Source organism: Oncorhynchus masou, chromosome 24, assembly GCF_036934945.1.
Source record: "Oncorhynchus masou masou isolate Uvic2021 chromosome 24, UVic_Omas_1.1, whole genome shotgun sequence".
NCBI classification, from domain to species: Eukaryota; Metazoa; Chordata; class Actinopteri; order Salmoniformes; family Salmonidae; genus Oncorhynchus; species Oncorhynchus masou.
This window is the reverse complement of record NC_088235.1, coordinates 73,165,976-73,184,342: the sequence shown is the minus strand read 5'-3', so window position 1 is coordinate 73,184,342 and position 18,367 is coordinate 73,165,976. Positions and strand designations below refer to the sequence as shown.

The 18,367-nt window shown below is 44.5% G+C and overlaps 2 protein-coding genes across 7 annotated transcripts in view; both read right to left on the bottom strand.

Annotated features, from left to right (window-relative positions):
* rabgap1l (RAB GTPase activating protein 1-like) overlaps window positions 1-18,367 on the bottom strand; it is a 173,854-nt gene that overhangs the window by 74,408 nt on the left and 81,079 nt on the right. The gene's annotated exons all lie outside the window — the stretch shown is intronic.
* On the bottom strand, window positions 12,428-17,945 carry gpr52 (G protein-coupled receptor 52). The gene has a single exon (XM_064934786.1). The coding sequence runs from the start codon at window positions 17,087-17,089 to the stop codon at window positions 15,971-15,973; it is 1,119 nt and encodes a 372-aa protein (XP_064790858.1). The 5' UTR covers window positions 17,090-17,945; the 3' UTR covers window positions 12,428-15,970.

The following is an 18,367-nucleotide window of genomic DNA, read 5'->3' as shown; positions in this document are numbered from 1 at the left end:
CAGTCCCTCGACTTCTTGGCACTGACGGAAACATGGATCACCACAGACAACACTGCTACTCCTACTGCTCTCTCTTCGTCCGCCCACGTGTTCTCGCACACCCGAGAGCTTCTGGTCAGCGGGGTGGTGGCACCGGGATCCTCATCTCTCCCAAGTGGTCATTCTCTCTTTCTCCCCTTACCCATCTGTCTATCGCCTCCTTTGAATTCCATGCTGTCACAGTTACCAGCCCTTTCAAGCTTAACATCCTTATCATTTATCGCCCTCCAGGTTCCTCGGAGAGTTCATCAATGAGCTTGATGCCTTGATAAGCTCCTTTCCTGAGGACGGCTCACCTCTCACAGTCCTGGGCGACTTTAACCTCCCCACGTCTACCTTTGACTCATTCCTCTCTGCCTCCTTCTTTCCACTCCTCTCCTCTTTTGACCTCACCCTCTCACCTTCCCCCCTACTCACAAGGCAGGCAATACGCTCGACCTCATCTTTATCTCCAAGTCTCCGACCACTACCTTGTATCCTTTTCCCTCTCGCTTTCATCCAACACTTCCCACACTGCCCCTACTCGGATGGTATCAAAACTCTCTCCTCTTCCATCCTATCATCTCTTCCCTCTGCTCATACCTTCTCCAACCTATCTCCTGATTCTGCCTCCTCAACCCTCCTCTCTTCCCTTTCTGCATCCTTTGACTCTCTATGTCCCCTATCCTCCAGGCCTATTCGGTCCTCCCCTCCCCGCACCGTGGCTCGACGACTCACTGCGAGCTCACAGAACAGTGCTCCGGGCAGCCGAGCGGAAATGGAGGAAAACTCGCCTCCCTGCGGACCTGGCATCCTTTCACTCCCTCCTCTCTACATTTTCCTCCTCTGTCTCTGCTGCTAAAGCCACTTTCTTCCACTCTAAATTCCAAGCATCTGCCTCTAACCCTAGGAAGCTCTTTGCCACCTTCTCCTCCCTCCTGAATCCTCCTCCCCCTCCCCCCCTCCTCCCTCTCTGCAGATGACTTCGTCAACCATTTTGAAAAGAAGGTCGACGACATCCGATCCTCGTTTGCTAAGTCAAACGACACTGCTGGTTCTGCTCACACTGCCCTACCCTGTGCTCTGACCTCTTTCTCCCTCTCTCTCCAGATGAAATCTCGCTTCTTGTGACGGCCGGCCGCCCAACAACCTGCCCGCTTGACCCTATCCCCTCCTCTCTTCTCCAGACCATTTCCGGAGACCTTCTCCCTTACCTCACCTCGCTCATCAACTCATCCCTGACCGCTGGCTACGTCCCTTCCGTCTTCAAGAGAGCGAGAGTTGCACCCCTTCTGAAAAAACCTACACTCGATCCCTCCGATGTCAACAACTACAGACCAGTATCCCTTCTTTCTTTTCTCTCCAAAACTCTTGAACGTGCCGTCCTTGGCCAGCTCTCCCGTTTATCTCTCTCAGAATGACCTTCTTGATCCAAATCAGTCAGGTTTCAAGACTAGTCATTCAACTGAGACTGCTCTTCTCTGTATCACGGAGGCGCTCCGCACTGCTAAAGCTAACTCTCTCTCCTCTGCTCTCATCCTTCTAGACCTATCGGCTGCCTTCGACACTGTGAACCATCAGATCCTCCTCTCCACCCTCTCCGAGTTGGGCATCTCCGGCGCGGCCCACGCTGGATTGCGTCCTACCTGACAGGTCGCTGCTCTGGCCCCCCAATGGTGGAACAAACTCCCTCACGACGCCAGGACAGCGGAGTCAATCACCACCTTCCGGAGACACCTGAAACCCCACCTCTTCAAGGAATACCTAGGATAGGATAAGTAATCCTTCTCACCCCCCCCCCCTCCCCCTTAATGATTTAGATGCACTATTGTAAAGTGGCTGTTCCACTGGATGTCAGAAGGTGTCTCCGGAAGGATAAGAGCGTCTGCTAAATGACTTAAATGTAAATGTAAATGAAGCTGTTTTGACTGTGTGGTGAGTATAATATTATAGGGGTGTGGCAATCGGATTCGGCACGTGCTCATGGCTAATTCCATTTCCTGGTTGTCCTCTAGTGCTAACCTGGACAGGATTGCCATGTGTGGTAGAGAAAAGTGTTTGAGAAGAGAAGTGTGCGGGTGTGTGGGGGCCTGTGTGTGTGTGTGTGTTTAAACACGCTCATGTGAGAACAAAGGACAGAACACAGCGCTTTTGGGGGAAAATTCTCATCTCAAGCCAACCTGAGCGACAAAACTACCAGGGAGCACGTCCCACGTTCCCTATTCACTGTGCAAATGCCACCGCCGTGACTGTGGCCATACTGAGGCCGGCTTGAGGACGCTAATCAACTGCATAATGCCGCGCGCTGGTCGTATTAGCATGTGAAACACTGCCTTTGGGATCACAGAAGGGGACACAAGAGGGCCGGCTGCGGGTTGCTCTCTGGTCTTATGGTGTTTAAATATTGTTAATAGATTATTTCATGCAATAATCACGTTCATATTTCATTCTGCTAGATGCCCTTATTCGGGTGAGGGTGGACACAGAGTCTGTCTATCGGCCGAGTCGGTCTGTCCGGGCTTAGTCCACCTGCGGCTTAGCAGCATGCTCGGTTGGCGTGAAAAACACGAGGGAACGAAGGAGGGAGAGAAAGAAATAAAGCTTCTCCTCTCGCCGCAATCTATCAATCAGGGAGTCAATCTATCACTCAACCACCACGATATACCTCACGAAGCAGCGCTTCACAGAAATTCTAAAAAATATGGCTATACAAAAACATGTGCTCTCTCTCTGTCCCCAACCTCTCTCGCTCTATCAACGGGAATCTTGTTTTTGCTGAGCATCTCTCTCAGTCCTTCTTTCGGGTCTCTCTATATCACCACGTTCCTTGTTAACAAAATGTCTCTCTCCTCCCCCATGTCTCAATTTCTCTGTTTCCTATCTGTCCGTCTCTCTAAAGGTTGGCCCCCACTCTGTGGAGGTGTGGCCACGATGTGGGGGGCTGTTACAGTCAGGCAGGGCACAGAAGCCTGGCAGTTAGGGCCGATCCTGAAGGAGGTTGGCATCCGCACTGACACACTGTGGGGCAGAGATATATATATATATATATAAATAAATAAATAATAAATAAAAAAACACACTCACTCACGTGCACACCAACACAAAACAAATCTCATCAGGCTAAAAATATCGTCATGTCCCGGCACGATCACCAAAAAGTCATTTTGACTGGCTCTAATGTGAAGATATGGACATTAGAGCCATATCTGTAACATTGGCCTTCTCCCCTCAGCAAGCATAGTGCCCTAAATGGGTTTTCATAAGTGAGGTAGCCATATAGTCGGCATTGTGCTAGAGGGGAGAGATTCTGTAAGTTATTTTTCTCCAATTGAGCTTACAAACAAAACAGGAAAAAGACAGATAATACAACTGACACCAAATTCATTATTTGCCAGAATCCAACTTTTGAAAAGAGGAAAGTTCCCTAAGCTTTAGGCACAATAGTGCATTTAGTAGTCCACTACCATATAGTATCCCCTTTTGTCGATTTCCGCAAGCTACGTTGTACACAGTAAAGAGGGAACTAGTTCAAGTCCAACCCAGCAACCAAAGATGAGAACACTCCTTTCTCGTGAGGTCTGTTTCTTTCCATTTTCCCAGGCAGTTTTCAAACCTTCTTCCATCTTGTACCATTGACAGCAACACGCAAACAGTCATATCCCCACTTCACAGGGTATCACCACTGAAAAACACTGTTCAAAAACCTCCCAGCTGGGTACAACAGTAACCTATCGCCATCTACTACATTATACATGCTTGTAGTGTACATAGTGGTAGGCTTTCATGCCAACCCCCCCCCCCATATCTCTGATATAACCCACACGGGCATCCAGATGGCGCTAGTTGGCGAGGCGGGCATGCGACCAGCCTAATAGCAACGAGTGGGCAGCTGTCGGTGTACGTTAGCGTCAACAGACCGCAGGCCATTCATCTGCCATCGTCAGCAGCGCTCTGGAGCCGTAGGGAAGAACGGCACGCACACACACACACACACACACACACACACACACACCCACACGCACATACACACGCACATACACACGCACACACACACACTCACACACGCGTGCGGGCGGATCCTCTGAATGTGCCGCAACTTTGCCGCTATCGTAGGGTTACGGTGGTGGAGAAGCAGTGACGGTTTTATGTGAAGAATCGTTTCTTGAACATAGTGGTCTGGGATGAGTGACCACTCTTCCCAAATTCCAAGTGAATCCTTGGATCCTAACCCTAGGCACTTTGCGTAGATGTGAAAAGACTGCAAATGTATAAGGAATTCGGTAAAAGCATAGCTCCAGTGTAAGGTGGAATTCCCTCCAGATGGATCACACTTTCCCAATCCGCTCAGGTCTACACAAGTGCCTGGGGTTAGGATGTTTTCTCTTCTTGTCAAGTGGGCATGATGGTACAGACGACCCTGAAGTGGCTCCGACGTTGCAGTTGTCACCTAATGTTAACCACTAGATAGTCCTGCTGCTCCTTCACACACCAAGACACTCGTGTAAAGTTGGGGGGGGGGGGGTCGAGCACCTGTTTGGTTAAACACACTCCAAGCCTTTCAAAAGAGGCAGAGCTGCCCCATCTAAAAATGCATAGGGCTGGGTGTGGTGGTTGTATAGTGTGTGTGTGTGTGAGAGGGGTGATGCTCCCAACCCCTTATGCAGAGTAGCCATTACAGCTGTATGGGAGGCATGGAAAAGGCCCATTGTCTCTGACAAGGGGTGTGAATAGCTCATCTTTTATTCGAGGGCATCTCCGCCTCGCCTCACCTCTCAGAGGGGTGCAGGTGTTCATCCTCGCGAGTACACCGTCCTTGCCGGCTCACCAGGAGTGCGTTTGATGGGAGGGCGAGGCGACCCTCCTCGGCAGCAACGGTGCAGCTGCACAGATTAATAATAAAGGGAATTCATAATACAGTCGGCATAGAGGGTTTGTCCATGAATATTCAGCGGGTTTTCTTGGTTCGGGCTTCATGCATATGGATGAAAGGCTGGCAGCAAGCTATATGCCAGAAGAGGGAGGGATGAGGCAAAGGGCAAATAATGGTTTAAGAGAAACACTGATATATGGCCATGTGTTGACTTAACACAACAAACCTCAGCCGTGTAACGCAACAGTAAAAACAGATGCCGGTAGGTTTCCAATGTGATTGACGCGAGCGAGGGGCAGGATGTGTTGAAGAGACAACCGAACAACATAAACCACAGCAAGAGGTCGAGCTAATAAGATCAGACTTCCGGGTATATCGATGTTGAGGAAAACACAGGGTCAGGTGACAATGTGACCTCCTGGAAGAAATAGCTTTAAAAAGGTGTGCTCTGTTGTGTAACAAATAGGCAAAAAAATACCCTCCATGGAGTAATAACCAAGTTAAACTTTCACTCCCAGTTAGCCTCAACTCAACCCGGCAAGTCAGCACCTTGCTAACTTTAGCCCTGTGTGTGTGTGGTGTGTAGTTTTTTTTTTACTGAAGGCTGTGTGTGAAGCCTATATCAGCAGCTAAGCAACCGCCACCCACTGAGCCATGTCGAGAGCCAGGTGAGGGCGAGCGCCACCGAACATTGAAGGTGATCAACCGACCAAGCACCCCAGAGACACCAGACTCCTTCCTCAGCTTTCTGCCATTTAAGAGAAAGTCGAGCACAGCAGGGCTGTCAGAAAGAGAGAAAGAGAGAAAGGGACAAAGCTAAATGCCACCAGTAACAACGACACAGTCATCTGAGAGCAAGTCAAAATGGACGCCACAGCTCTCTGCATGCTCAACACCAGTCTGAGAAGGGACTGATTTAAAACAAGAAAAATGTGTTACCCAGCGTAACCATAGAAAACCGTTTCCCTATACCGTCTGAATTGGTTCAAATGCCTGGCTAATCAAAACGTCCTACACCAAGTGGAAAAGAGTGAGCGTCAGCCACTTGACTGAGATTTAAGAGTTGAATGCATGGATTTCACCAGACAAATTGCATCTGGCCTCCAGCTTTCATCGGTGAAATATTAGCCGGCAGCAGCGGAGGTGAAGCGGTAATGAAGGCGCTGCCAAATAGCGAGCGCCCCGCTATGGCGTGAGCGCCAGTGACACATTTGCATTAGCTCCAATATCAGGAAAGGGCAAAGTATCTGCATAGCCTCAGCCCGCATTCTCCATTAAAAAGGTATTTTACAGTCAACCCCATGCGGTCTTCAACGAGAAGTACGGTTGTGTACGCATGGTACACACCACCTAACCGGTGTATGCACACCAAAAAAAGAGCCACAAAAGCATTTCAAATTAAGCTTTCTGATTTTCGCACGGCGCAACTACACCTTCCCTAACTACACAACTAAGGAGAATAGAGAATCCAATGGCACCCAACTCCCATAAAATGTTTTCCTTATTTGCACAAGCACTCATTTCTCACTGGAACTGCCTTTGATGAAAACATGTACTTTACCATCACTGTGATAGTTTTATCTAGCTACCTTAAAATGGATGCACTAAGTCGCTCTGCATAAGAGCATCCACTAAATGACTAAAAAGTCAATGGAAAAAATGTAGAGAAGTCGTTGTAAGGGTGAACTGGTTCATCGTTTATTCATGGCCGCCGAATGACCCAAGACCTCTGTGATCAGACAAACATTTGATGTGCTCATTAGATGAAGGTAAAAAAAAAGGTCACATTATTTTTCCTCTCTAACTGCACATATCTCATTTCCTTTCAGAGGCTGCAGGCAGTAACCTTTTGAAATCCAGCCCCAGATAGAGAGCACGACTTGCTGTGTGTGCATTACAACGCCGGCTAACCCTCGGTCTAGAGATGAACTCGGTGTGCCTTGGAGTTGAATGGCAACAAACAACCCTACAGACCAGATATACGGTGCATTCGAGAAAGTGTTCAGACCACTAGACTTTTTAAACATTTTGTTACGTTACAGCCTTATTCTAAAATTGATTAAGTAAAATGTTTTCCTCAAACTCCACACAATACCCCATAATGACAAAGCAAAAACAGGTAGAAATACCTTATTTACATATGAATTCAGACCCTTTGCTATGAGACTCGAAATTGAGCTCAGGTGCATCCGGTTTCCATTGATCATCCTTGAGATGTTTCTACAACTTGATTGAAATCCACCTGTGTTAAATTCAATTGATTGGACATGATTTTGATAGGCACAAAACTGTCTATATAAAGGTCCAACAGTTGACAGTGTATGTCAAAGCAAAAACCAAGCCATGAGGTCGAAGGAATTGTCCGTAGCTCTGAGACAGAATTGTGTCGAGGCACAGATCTGGGGATGGGTAGCAAAACGTTTTTTGAAGGTCCCCAAGAACCCAGTGGCCTCCATCATTCTTAAATGGAAGAAGTTAGGAACCACAAAGACTCTTCCTAGAGCAACTGAGGGAGACGGGCCTTGGTCAGGAAGGTAAACAAGAACCCGATGGTCACTCTGAAAGAGCTCCAATGTTCCTCTGTAGAGATGGGAGAACCTTTCAGAAGGACAACCATTTCTGCAGCACTCCCCCAATCAGGCCTTTATGGTAGAGTGGCCAGACAGAAGCCACTCCTCAGTAAAAAGGCACATGACAGCCCACTTGGAGTTTGCCAAAAGGCACCTAAAGGACTCATTATCTGGTCTGATGAAACCAAGATTGAATTCTTTGGCCTGAATGCCAAGCTTCACGTCTGGAGAAAACCTGGCACCATCCCTATGGTGAAGCATTGTTGTGGCAGCATCTTGCTGTGGGGATATTGAAAAAAAATAAAACGTGTTTTTGCTTTGTCATTATGGGGTATTGTGTGTAGATTGAAGAGGGGAAAAAACTATGTAACGCAATTTAGAATAAGGCTGTAACGTAAGAAAACGAGGGAAAAAGTTGAAGGATCTGAAAACCTTACGAATGCACGGTACATAGCTACAGCATTAGCATGCTAAATACACCATGTGAATTAATTGATCCTTAAAAAGTTATTTTGCTGATGGACAGTACCAGTCAAAAGTTGACACCTACCCATTCAAGGTTTTATTTTTTATTTGTACTATTTTTTACATTGTAGAATAATAGCAAAGACATCAAAACTATAAAATAACACATATGGAATCATGAAGTAACCAAAAAGTGTTGAAGAAATCAAAATATATTTTAGATTTTTCAAATAGCCACCCTTTGCCTGGATGACAGCTTTGCACATTCTTGGCATTCACTCAACCAGCTTCACCTGGAATGCTTTCTTGAACAGTCTTGAAGGAGTTCCCATATATGCTGAGTACTTGTTGGCTTCATTTCCTTCACTCTGTGGTCCAACTCATCCCCAACCATCTCAACTGGGTTGAGGTCAGGTGATTGTGGAAGACAGGTCATCTGATGCAGCACTCACTCACTCTCCTTCTTGGTCAAGTAGCCATTACACAGCCTGAAGGTGTGTTTTGGGTCACTGTCCTGTTGAAAAACAAATGATAGTCCCACTAAGCCAAACCAGATGGGATGGCGTATCGCTGTAGAATGCTGTGGTTGCCATGCTGGTTAAGTGCACCTTGAACTCAAAAATATACCAGTGTCACCAGCAAAGCACCTCCACACCTCCTCCTCCATGCTTCACGGTGGGAACCACACATGCAGAGATCATCCACTCACTTACTCGCGTCTCATAAAGACACGGCGGTTGGAACCAAAAATCTCAAATTTGGACTCATCAGACCAAAGGACAAATTTCCACCGGTCTAATGTCCATTGCTCATGTTTCTTGGCCCAAGCAAGTCTCTTCTTTTTATTGGTATCCTTCAGAGGTGGTTTGCAGCAATTCAACCATAAAGGCCTGATTCACGCAGTCTCCTCTGAACAGTTGAGGTTGAGATGTGTCTGCATTTATTTGGGTACCAATCTGAGGCTGGTAACTCTAATGAACTTATCCTCTGCAGCAGAGGTAACTCTGGGTCTTCCTTTCCTGTGGCGGTCCTCATGAGAGCCAGTTTCATCATAGCACTTGATGGTTTCTGCAACAACACTTCTTGAAATGTTCAGGATTGACCGACCTTCATGTCTTAAAGTAATGATGGACAGTCATTTCATTTTTCTTATTTGAGCTGTTCTTGCCATAATATGGATTTGGTCTTTTACCAAATAGGGATATCTTCTGTATATCACCTCTACCTGGTCACAACGCAACTGATTGGCTCGAACGCATTAAGAAGGAAAGAAATTCCACAAATTAACAAGGCACAGCTGTTAATTGAACTGCATTCCAGGTAACTACCTCATGAAGCTGGTTAAGAGGATGCCAAGAGTGTGCAAAGCTGTCATCAAGGCTACTTGGTGGCTACTTTGAAGAATCTCAAATATATTTTAATTGGTTTTTAAAAAAATGGTTACTACATGATTCCATACGTGTTATTTCATATTTTTTACGTCTTCATTATTATTCTACAATGTAGAAGAAAAATAATAATTTTAAAAACCCTGGAATGAGTAGGTGTCCAAATGTTTGACTGGTACTTTATCCCAGAAACTGGCCAGGCGAATCTCTCTCTCTTTCAATCATTGCCTGCTTTAAAAAAAATCCCTTTACAAAAGTACAGTCAAACCCACCACCAGTAAAATGTTAATATACACATCAAGAACTCAAGGCAGTGTTCAAAGAGGCAATATTTCTGGATTTTATTTATCCCATTATTTTTCAGTTTTATTGGATTGGCATCAACAGCAAAACCACAGCCTTTGACAAAATCTCAGAAATAAAAAAATAGATAGTGTGTAATTTCTCGATTTGTCGTCTAATCAAAAACATCTTACTTCATATAGCTACAGCAGCCTAGTTGAATTAACACAAAGGTATGAGTCATCACTGGTCGAGATTTTGTCATAAGATTTGTTTTGTGGTTTTTTGTTTGTTGCCTGAACACATATGTACAGCAGGATAAAACCGACAGACACACTATACATACTCTTATTTAACAAGTAGCGTATCCATTTTGAAATAATAAAATAAATAGACTTTGTACTGTATTAATCAAATCTTTAAGATACAACACCCTAAGGAATGCACTTTAAAAATCTGTATTTTTTACATTTCCTTCACATCAGAAAGAAATTCAAAACTAGTTTGGTCATTACAATACACATGGAAAGGTGAATAGCCTATTCAGTGGCTCATGGGTATAAAAAACTACTGGCAGAAAAGAAACTGAATTAATTGGGAAACACTTATTTGCAGTGTCAATATAATTGTATAACAGTAACCACAAACTGTTTTCTAAATACAAAAAGTCGAGTTAAAGTGGTACATTATCAATAAGTACAATAATTTGCTTGTTAGAATGAAACTACATTCCACTAGTGTTACTGTGGTGTGGAATCAATTCATTCTCACAAAACCATCAGCACAAGATTTACTGTAAAGCAATACCTAGATAGAATTTAGCTTGTCAACAATATTGATTTACCATATATCACAAAAGATCTCACAATGTTTGTTGTATTCTCTTGACCACAAGTGATTTGCTTTAGTGTGAAGACAAAGTCATCTGGGGGTAATTCTAGAGAGAATCCAAGTCAACTAAAATAACAATTTGGGTGTTAATTCCTTAAATGGCATGATGTAGAGCTGGGAGATATGGAAAAACATACATAATCACGATAAATATATACATTTTTTTTTGCAATAACAATAAAATCAGTGATAAATTACGCTAAATTATTTTTTTTGGGGGGGGGGGTACTACAGCTGGGCGATATGTACGAAAAGTAATATTGTGATATATGTAACTATTTTGCTCAATAACAAATACATCAAATATGATTTTTATTCCAATGGCCAGTTACTTTACATTAGCAGCAGGCCAGGAAAGATAACTGAGATGATAGCCTATGATTCAAAAGGTACGGTACGTCATCGAACATATCCATGACTTGCATGATTGACATTTTGATGTTCAACCTGTCAAAATGGGATCCACAATGAGATTTTTTGTTTTGTTTTGCTTTTCAGAGGATTTTTCCAGCATCTTTGTGCATATTGGCCACCTGAGGAAGGGGGAACTCAAACCAGCTAGATTGCTAACTCTAACTATGATATTGTTGCTAGATAGCCATGTAGGCTAATTGATTAATCTATCAGTTAATGTAGGCTAATGTTCTACACAAACTTTCCAGTGCTAGGCCTAGGCTAATTGACGTAGGCCTATTCGCTGTAAATGACACGCTCCGCTCGGCTCTGCTACCCGGGTGCGTTCAAATCATATTAACTACACCCCACTCCGGTTGTAAAGTGGTGCCGTGAACTTGATATTAGGAGGTGAGAAATACATTATATCAACTCACAGAAAGCTGCAACTCTCCTCTCGGTAACTAGAACAACACTTTGAGCAACGGTCATAATGATTGTGCTTCTCAGAATGCATCTCTGCCTCCTCCGTGCACACAGCGCGAAAAGGGAACGAGAGCAGCGGGCAGCAAAACCGGGAGAACTAGATACTGTACTTTCATTGCAGGAGTCAACATAATGCATAGGCTACTACTGTTGAAAAAAAAGAATGTTCTTAAACCAATCTACAGGAACGCTGTGTGGCAAAAATCACCAACGTAAGCAAAATGCTTCGGTAAGAGGAAGGCAATGTAGGTGATTTTCTGTTTATCGTCCCAGCTCTATGACGGTAGATTTCTTAACCCCTTAAGTCCGCAACCCCCACGTAAATCTAATTAGTATAATACAAAAATCCCCATAAAAATCCATCATATATATTTTTTTGTTGCATTTGGATGCATCTCAATCCACCGCAACCATCTACGTTGCACTTCCGCATCTGCGGTGAAAGGTGACAGAGCTAGAGCAGTGTTTGTCAGACCATGAGACATCCCGAAAATCAGTCTTCTCACAAAACGGTTTGGCCTAACAACTATTATGACCCCTCTATGGAAATATAATTCTCATGAATACAACGGTGTTCTCCGTTTACGTCCCCCATAAGCGTCTTGGGACTCGTCTGAAGTCGGTAGAGCCAACCTGCCAACTTCTGTCTGTAGCATCTGAACAGTTTGGGCTACAACCGTGGAAAGGTCTCTCATGAACAGTTACATGTCGGTTTTGCTCTCGGCCTCACAAGACTCGTATGAAAGTCACCCGGTACCGCAGAATTTTTTATTTTTTTTGGAAGCATATATGGAGACTGTTTAGTGATAGAAATAAGGGGTTAAATACATTTCTTGATCTTTCTTATATATTTTGGGGCAGTAGGTAGCCTGGTGGTTAGAGCGTCGTGCCAGTAACGGTTGCTAGAACGGTTCCTCGAGCTGACAAGGTAAAAGTCTGTCGCTCTGCCCCTGAAAAAAGGCAGTTAACTCACTGTTCCTAGGCCGTCATTGTAAATAAGAATTTGTTCTTAACTGACTTGCCTAGTTAAAGGTAAAAAATGTTATATATATATATAATCTCAGATATAGGACAGACACTTCAGAACAAACTTCCATAAGATTTTCTTGGGGGAGTATCTGTCGTTCCATGTGGCCATTGCAAAATGTTGATTTTGAGGCCAATTAAACATTTCTTTGTGGTTTTTGATGTGTGCATGTGGTTATTTTCTTGCTGGAAGATCCATTTGCTGTCAAATTTCTGGCTCCTGTCTTTGACCTTAACAAGGGCCCCAGGACCACTGGAAGCAAAATAACCCCATAACATCAAAGATCCACCCCCATATTTTACAGTAGGTATGGGGTTATTTTCTGCTTATGCATTCTCATTTAAACGCCAAACCCACCACTGGTGTGTGTGGCCAAAGAGCTCTATTTTCATGTCATCCAACAAATGTAAAACACCTGGAGTTTGCTAAATGGCATTGGCAGTTGGATTGGAACCAGTGCTTTGGTCAGATGAAAACATTGCTCTTTGACCTCGGACACCATTGGTGGGTTTGGTGTCGAAATGAGAATGCATAAGCAGAAAAGAACCCTATAACTAATATGCTGCGCGATATACCAAAATGTTGATTCTTTTTCGTTTTCTAAACAACTAATTGACCAACGTCAGTTCAATTATTTGAATTCCCTTTTGTTCAAACAGGCAAATATTCTACATAGTTTAAACGTGGTAATTAACTACAATGACCATAATCAATTCCGTGCATGCCTATTTGTCCGGTCTATGTGGAGCAGACATGGAGATGGGGTGAACACAGAACGTGCGATCAAGAGGGAAAGATGCATGTATCTCTACCTGAAAATACATGATCTAAGTGATTGATAGTTGGTATTCAGCAGTCATAAAAAGTATGTCTTGTTTAATTTGAATTACTACTAAAATAGTGATTTGTCAGGCAGCAGCTCTATAGAGATGAGATGACTTGGAATGAAATAATAAAGTCAACAAATAAAACAAATGTAATATACACAACTGAAATATTTTATTAAAGTAATTTGAATTAAAATGGTTAATAAGTGATAAGCAGTAATGGGCAGTCACTACCATCATGGGACTTTTTGTTTTATTCTGCTTTGTTACATCATTCAACCCACAATGCATTGCGCATGTGTCTAAAAAAAATATTTGAAAACTGTGATGACTTTTTAATATAATTGGAACACAACCGACCTCAAAAAGCACTAATCACTCAGCACTACCTACTGTAAAATAAGGTGGTGGATCTTTGATGTGATGGGTCTATTTTGCTTTCACTGGTCCTGGGGCCCTTGTTAAGGTCAAAATCATCATGAACTTTATCCGGCACCAGGACATTTTGGCAAAAAACCTAATTGCCTCTGCCAGGAGGCTGAAACTTGGCCGCAAACGGATCTTCCATCAACACAATAACCCCAAGCACACATCAAAATCCCCCCAAAAATAAATAATTTGCCACTAAATCAATTTTTTGTAATGGACATCTCAGTCTTAGAAAATAATATATTTTCCCCATTGTTGTTGAGCATCCAATATAGCTCAGTATTTGAATGATTCCTTCTATAGTCATTTTTTGCTCATCTTTATCAAGGGTGGCAATACTTTCACTGTATATGGTCCATTTGATAAAAAAAGAAAGAAAATGCACCTCACACAAGATAAAATAAATCAAATACAGTAATGTGAAGATGTCATCTCAGACCATTGGGGAGGGTACGTTTTTCTTTTTTTTTCTTTTTAATCTTTTGCGGCAGAATTCAGATCCCCTATGATTATATATGCCCCCTAAAATAATAATGAATCGCGCTACAAATATTAAAGCTTCTGACCTGACCTTCTGACATAAGCTCATAAAGTGCTGAAACGAGATGGTCCTACTGTATCGGCAAATGTAAGCAAAATGGATCTTCAGTCAAGTCAAATGAAGGTCACGTTACAAAACGCAAATGGCATGCAGCCAGAACGTGTCCCTGTGTATAGATGAACAGAAAGTAAATCTCTGTGATATCTTTTCCAGAAAAATATATCTTTAGGCACATATACAGAACAATCTGTAATGGAAAGCGGGGAATGACTACACAGGTTAAGTAGCATAATGTTGAACAAAAAAACAGTCATGATATCGAGGGTTCAGTTAGCCGTGTTGCTTGTTTTTCCCACACGGTCAAATACACACTGACAACACAGGTCTTACTTCAAATGGCCTACACCATAAGAATAGAGAGGGATTTCGCAATAGTCTTGGGTATCACTGAAAATGTGCACTTTATGTATTTTTCTACATTATCTATAAAAAAACAGACCATTCTGGGAATGTACAAGAAAAACTTGGAATGACTTCACCTGCGCTGTATCAAACAGTATAATACATAACTAAAGGCAGTCTTCATGGTGCATTTACTGCACATGCCCACTGTATTTTGTACAATAAGGCCCTAAAAAGGGAACAGTCTCTGCACTTAGCGTGGAAAAGCAGAGGGAACAGAGTCATACATATGACGCTGATCTTTAAGTAGAGTGAAGCAGATTTTTCTGAACTCAACCAAAGATTAAGAGAGAAATGTATGCATTAGTGGACAGAACCAATCCCTCAATCTGCTTCCTAAACAGCTACTGTATAGGAAGCATTGACAAAGATTTTTTTTTTTAAAGAAAAAGTACACGTGAAAATATAGAAATATCTAATAAAACTAAATCATTAGTGTGTGTGTGTTTTTTTAATGTTTTTTTTAGGAGATTGAGTAACTCATCAAATTGAGTGCCCCATCTCTCTGTTTAGGACTGACCGAAAGTCTTTGAACACTCGGACTGCTTGCTAACAGACCTGCAAACACCGCAAAACTTTTGTTTGTCATAACAGGTCAAGGCCACTAGCCCATCTGCTGTTATTTACACCATTGTCCAGGAGCATGTACAGTAAGTGAATAGTCAGTCATTTGCACACACATACCCCATGTCAACTCCTAAAAGGGAGTGTATGCAAATGAGGATTACATGTTGTCTATGCTAATTCAGCCTTTGAGTGCCCACCAAGAACACAGACCTATAGTAGCAGTACAATATTGGTATTTAAATTCAATACACTTTAGTCCACATTACCTTGAAATCAGAGATGCTTAAATCATGAGGTCACCATCAATGTTTGAGGAAATTGCTTATCCATTGAGGACCTCTAACTGTGTATTTTTATAAGCACTTTACCCGACTGTCGAGGAACAAAAAAATGTAACATCAAAGCCTGAGAACCATGGTCAAATTAGGTTTTACATAAGGATGCACATACAGTAGGTTACCAGCTAAACTCCACTACACAGGTTTAAAGCCAAAATGTAGTACCAATCTCTCATCCATTTAGTTGTTCAGAAAGTAAACCTTTAAAACAACGTAGCCTCTCTCAGCAATCTAACGTGTGCCTGTAAATCATGGCTTGGCATGACTGTGGCAAAAGTCATTGGTATCCTTCAAAACAAACCGTCTGAGCCTAAATTCTCTCTCTTTGGGACAGCCCTGTCAAATAAATGTTCCGCAGCTTTGTAAAGATGTAACCTTTGAAATTCGCTGCTTTTCTAACAATATCCTCCAATGCCTCAGATGGAGCAGGACTTTGGCCTCTTCCTGGGCTTGGGTTCGCCAAAGTCCCTGTCGTCGGCTGCACAGTGGCTGAAGGAGCAGAGTGTCTGCGAGAGGCGGCGCATGCCCAGGCGGAACACACTGTTGGACAGGCTGTAGATGACGCAGTTGCAGAAGCTGTTGCTGATGGCCAACCAGGTTGTTACAAAGGACAGGGCGGGACTGTCCAGCACGTGGGAGCTCTCCAACAGGAAATAGATTATGTAGGGCAGCCAAAGCATGTAGAAGACGCTGGTGATGCGGAATAGCACCATGGCATAGCGCCTGTCAGGCCCTTGACCCGCGTGGTGCCCCCCGCCGCTGCCACTGCCACCACCCTCCCCAGCCTCCATCTCCTGGCTGGGGAAGCGTGCTCGCCTCTCACTGATCTCCCGGTTGTGCTGCTGGCAGATGCGGAAGATGTGGAAGTAGGTGAAGCAGACTACCAGGGCCGCGGGCGCGTACAGTAGGCACACCACAAAGCCTGTGAAGAGCGCCGAGGTGGGCCAGGAGTGGGCGCACCACTCAAAGATGTCCCCGTGGTAACCCGGCTTGCCCCAGCCAAAGAAAGAGGGCAGAAAGACCAGGCTGGAGTAGACCCAGATGAGGGCGATGCAACCGCGGAGCCGGCACGGCGTCACCAGCTGGTTGTAGGACAGGGGTTTGGTGATGGCCAGGTAGCGATCCACGCTGATGCAGGCTAGACAGGCCATTGAGACGCTCTTGAGCACCGAGATGACGTAGCTGAAAACCTGGCAGGTGATGGGCTCCTGGACGCTGGCCGGGTAGTGCAGCAGGGACAGGGTGGGCACCAGGCAGCTGAGGCCCACCAGCAGGTCGGCGTAGGCCATAGTCTGGATGAAGTAGCTGGTGGTATAGTGGTGCAGCAGGGGGGCGCAGTGGAACACGAAGATCACCGTCAGGTTCCCGGCAATGATGAGCACCGTGAGCAGAACGATGACCGCAGTCTCCAAGACACAGGCCTCCAGGCCCTCGTTCTGGCCCCAGCCCAGGGGACAGGAGTGGTTGGGGTCTGGGCCCACCAGGCTGCTGTTGGCAGTGGGAACCAGATCTGTTGTCAATGCTGACTGGTTCATTGTTCTGGGTGCGGTCCAGGTGGGTCAGGTTTGTGCTGTGCCAACCACGATGCAGATGGACTGTAACTGAAGACCTGTCTGCCTGTAGCCTCCCTCAGCAAATGGGAGTTCTAGCCTCTCTCGCTCTTTCACCTCGGCTCTCACATAGCTGGGTCTCAATCAAATGAACACTGACTGACGAAAATCAATACAGCCCATAGGAAAGCAGGACTGCCGACTCGGCTCTACTTTTTCGATCAGTCATGCTTAGAGGCAGTGGGGTAATTGTTGAAAGAAGAAAAATATTCCCTCCAAAAACAGAAAAGGGTCTGCCGGTGCTATGCCAGGCATTTATCCCGGCGGCAGGGATCCCCATTGCTCTCCCTGACAGTCTGCGGCCACATCTCCTGATTCATAAGAGGGCTGCCACTGGGAGACTGGGGACGGAGAGCAGGTGTTGTCCTCACAAGGGCAAAAAGCACAGGAGGTGCAGGGTAGTCGGCATGTGGGGGAGAAACATGAGGCAGGCAGGCAGGCAGGGCGCTCTGGTGCAGATCCTACTGCAGATTAAATAAGACAGGGAACATGTGACTCCTATTTTGAGACTATAGATAAGAGAAAATAGTATTAAAACATTTAGCGTGTCGGTATAATTTCGGCTTTCAGATAGCTTGTTTACTGTCAGAGAAAGATCCACTGGGAAAACCCCAAATTCATAAGAGTAATTACATCCCCGTTAGCCATTGTGTTTGGTTCATACCTCAAGTCCTCTCTAAAGTTCCAAAATGCTGTTAGACAAGCCGCAATTGTTTCTCAGTCTTGTAGTATGCACATCCTCTTATTTTGGGGTAGTGAGTGGTCCCGTGGTCAGTGTCTGGACCCCATGTACGCCCGCTATTGTCCAAATCAAAACACAGACACGCTAGACAAACACAGGGCTCTCTGCGGTGGTTAATATCACAGCTCTCGTTCCACAGAGCGCCGGGGGAATTATGTTTTACAATGTTCCCCAATCAGAGAGAAGCCAAAGGAGGCGCAGAATAATCTGGATCTTGTTATGTGTGTGTGTGTAGCCACAAATCTGGCTTTGGTCTCTGGAATCCCAATCCACGCACTTTTCTGAAACTTTCGTTCTCCAGGTTATGAGAGGCAAAAGCTGGTTGCAAAAGAGGATTTTTCAGGCAAAGAATGTAGGAGTTGTCAGGAAACTCACACAATCGGATCAATAGATACTGGAGCCGGTAGAAGACATCTGGGTGTCTCGGAGCTCCTCGGACTGTGTCTCCTTAGAAATTCTGT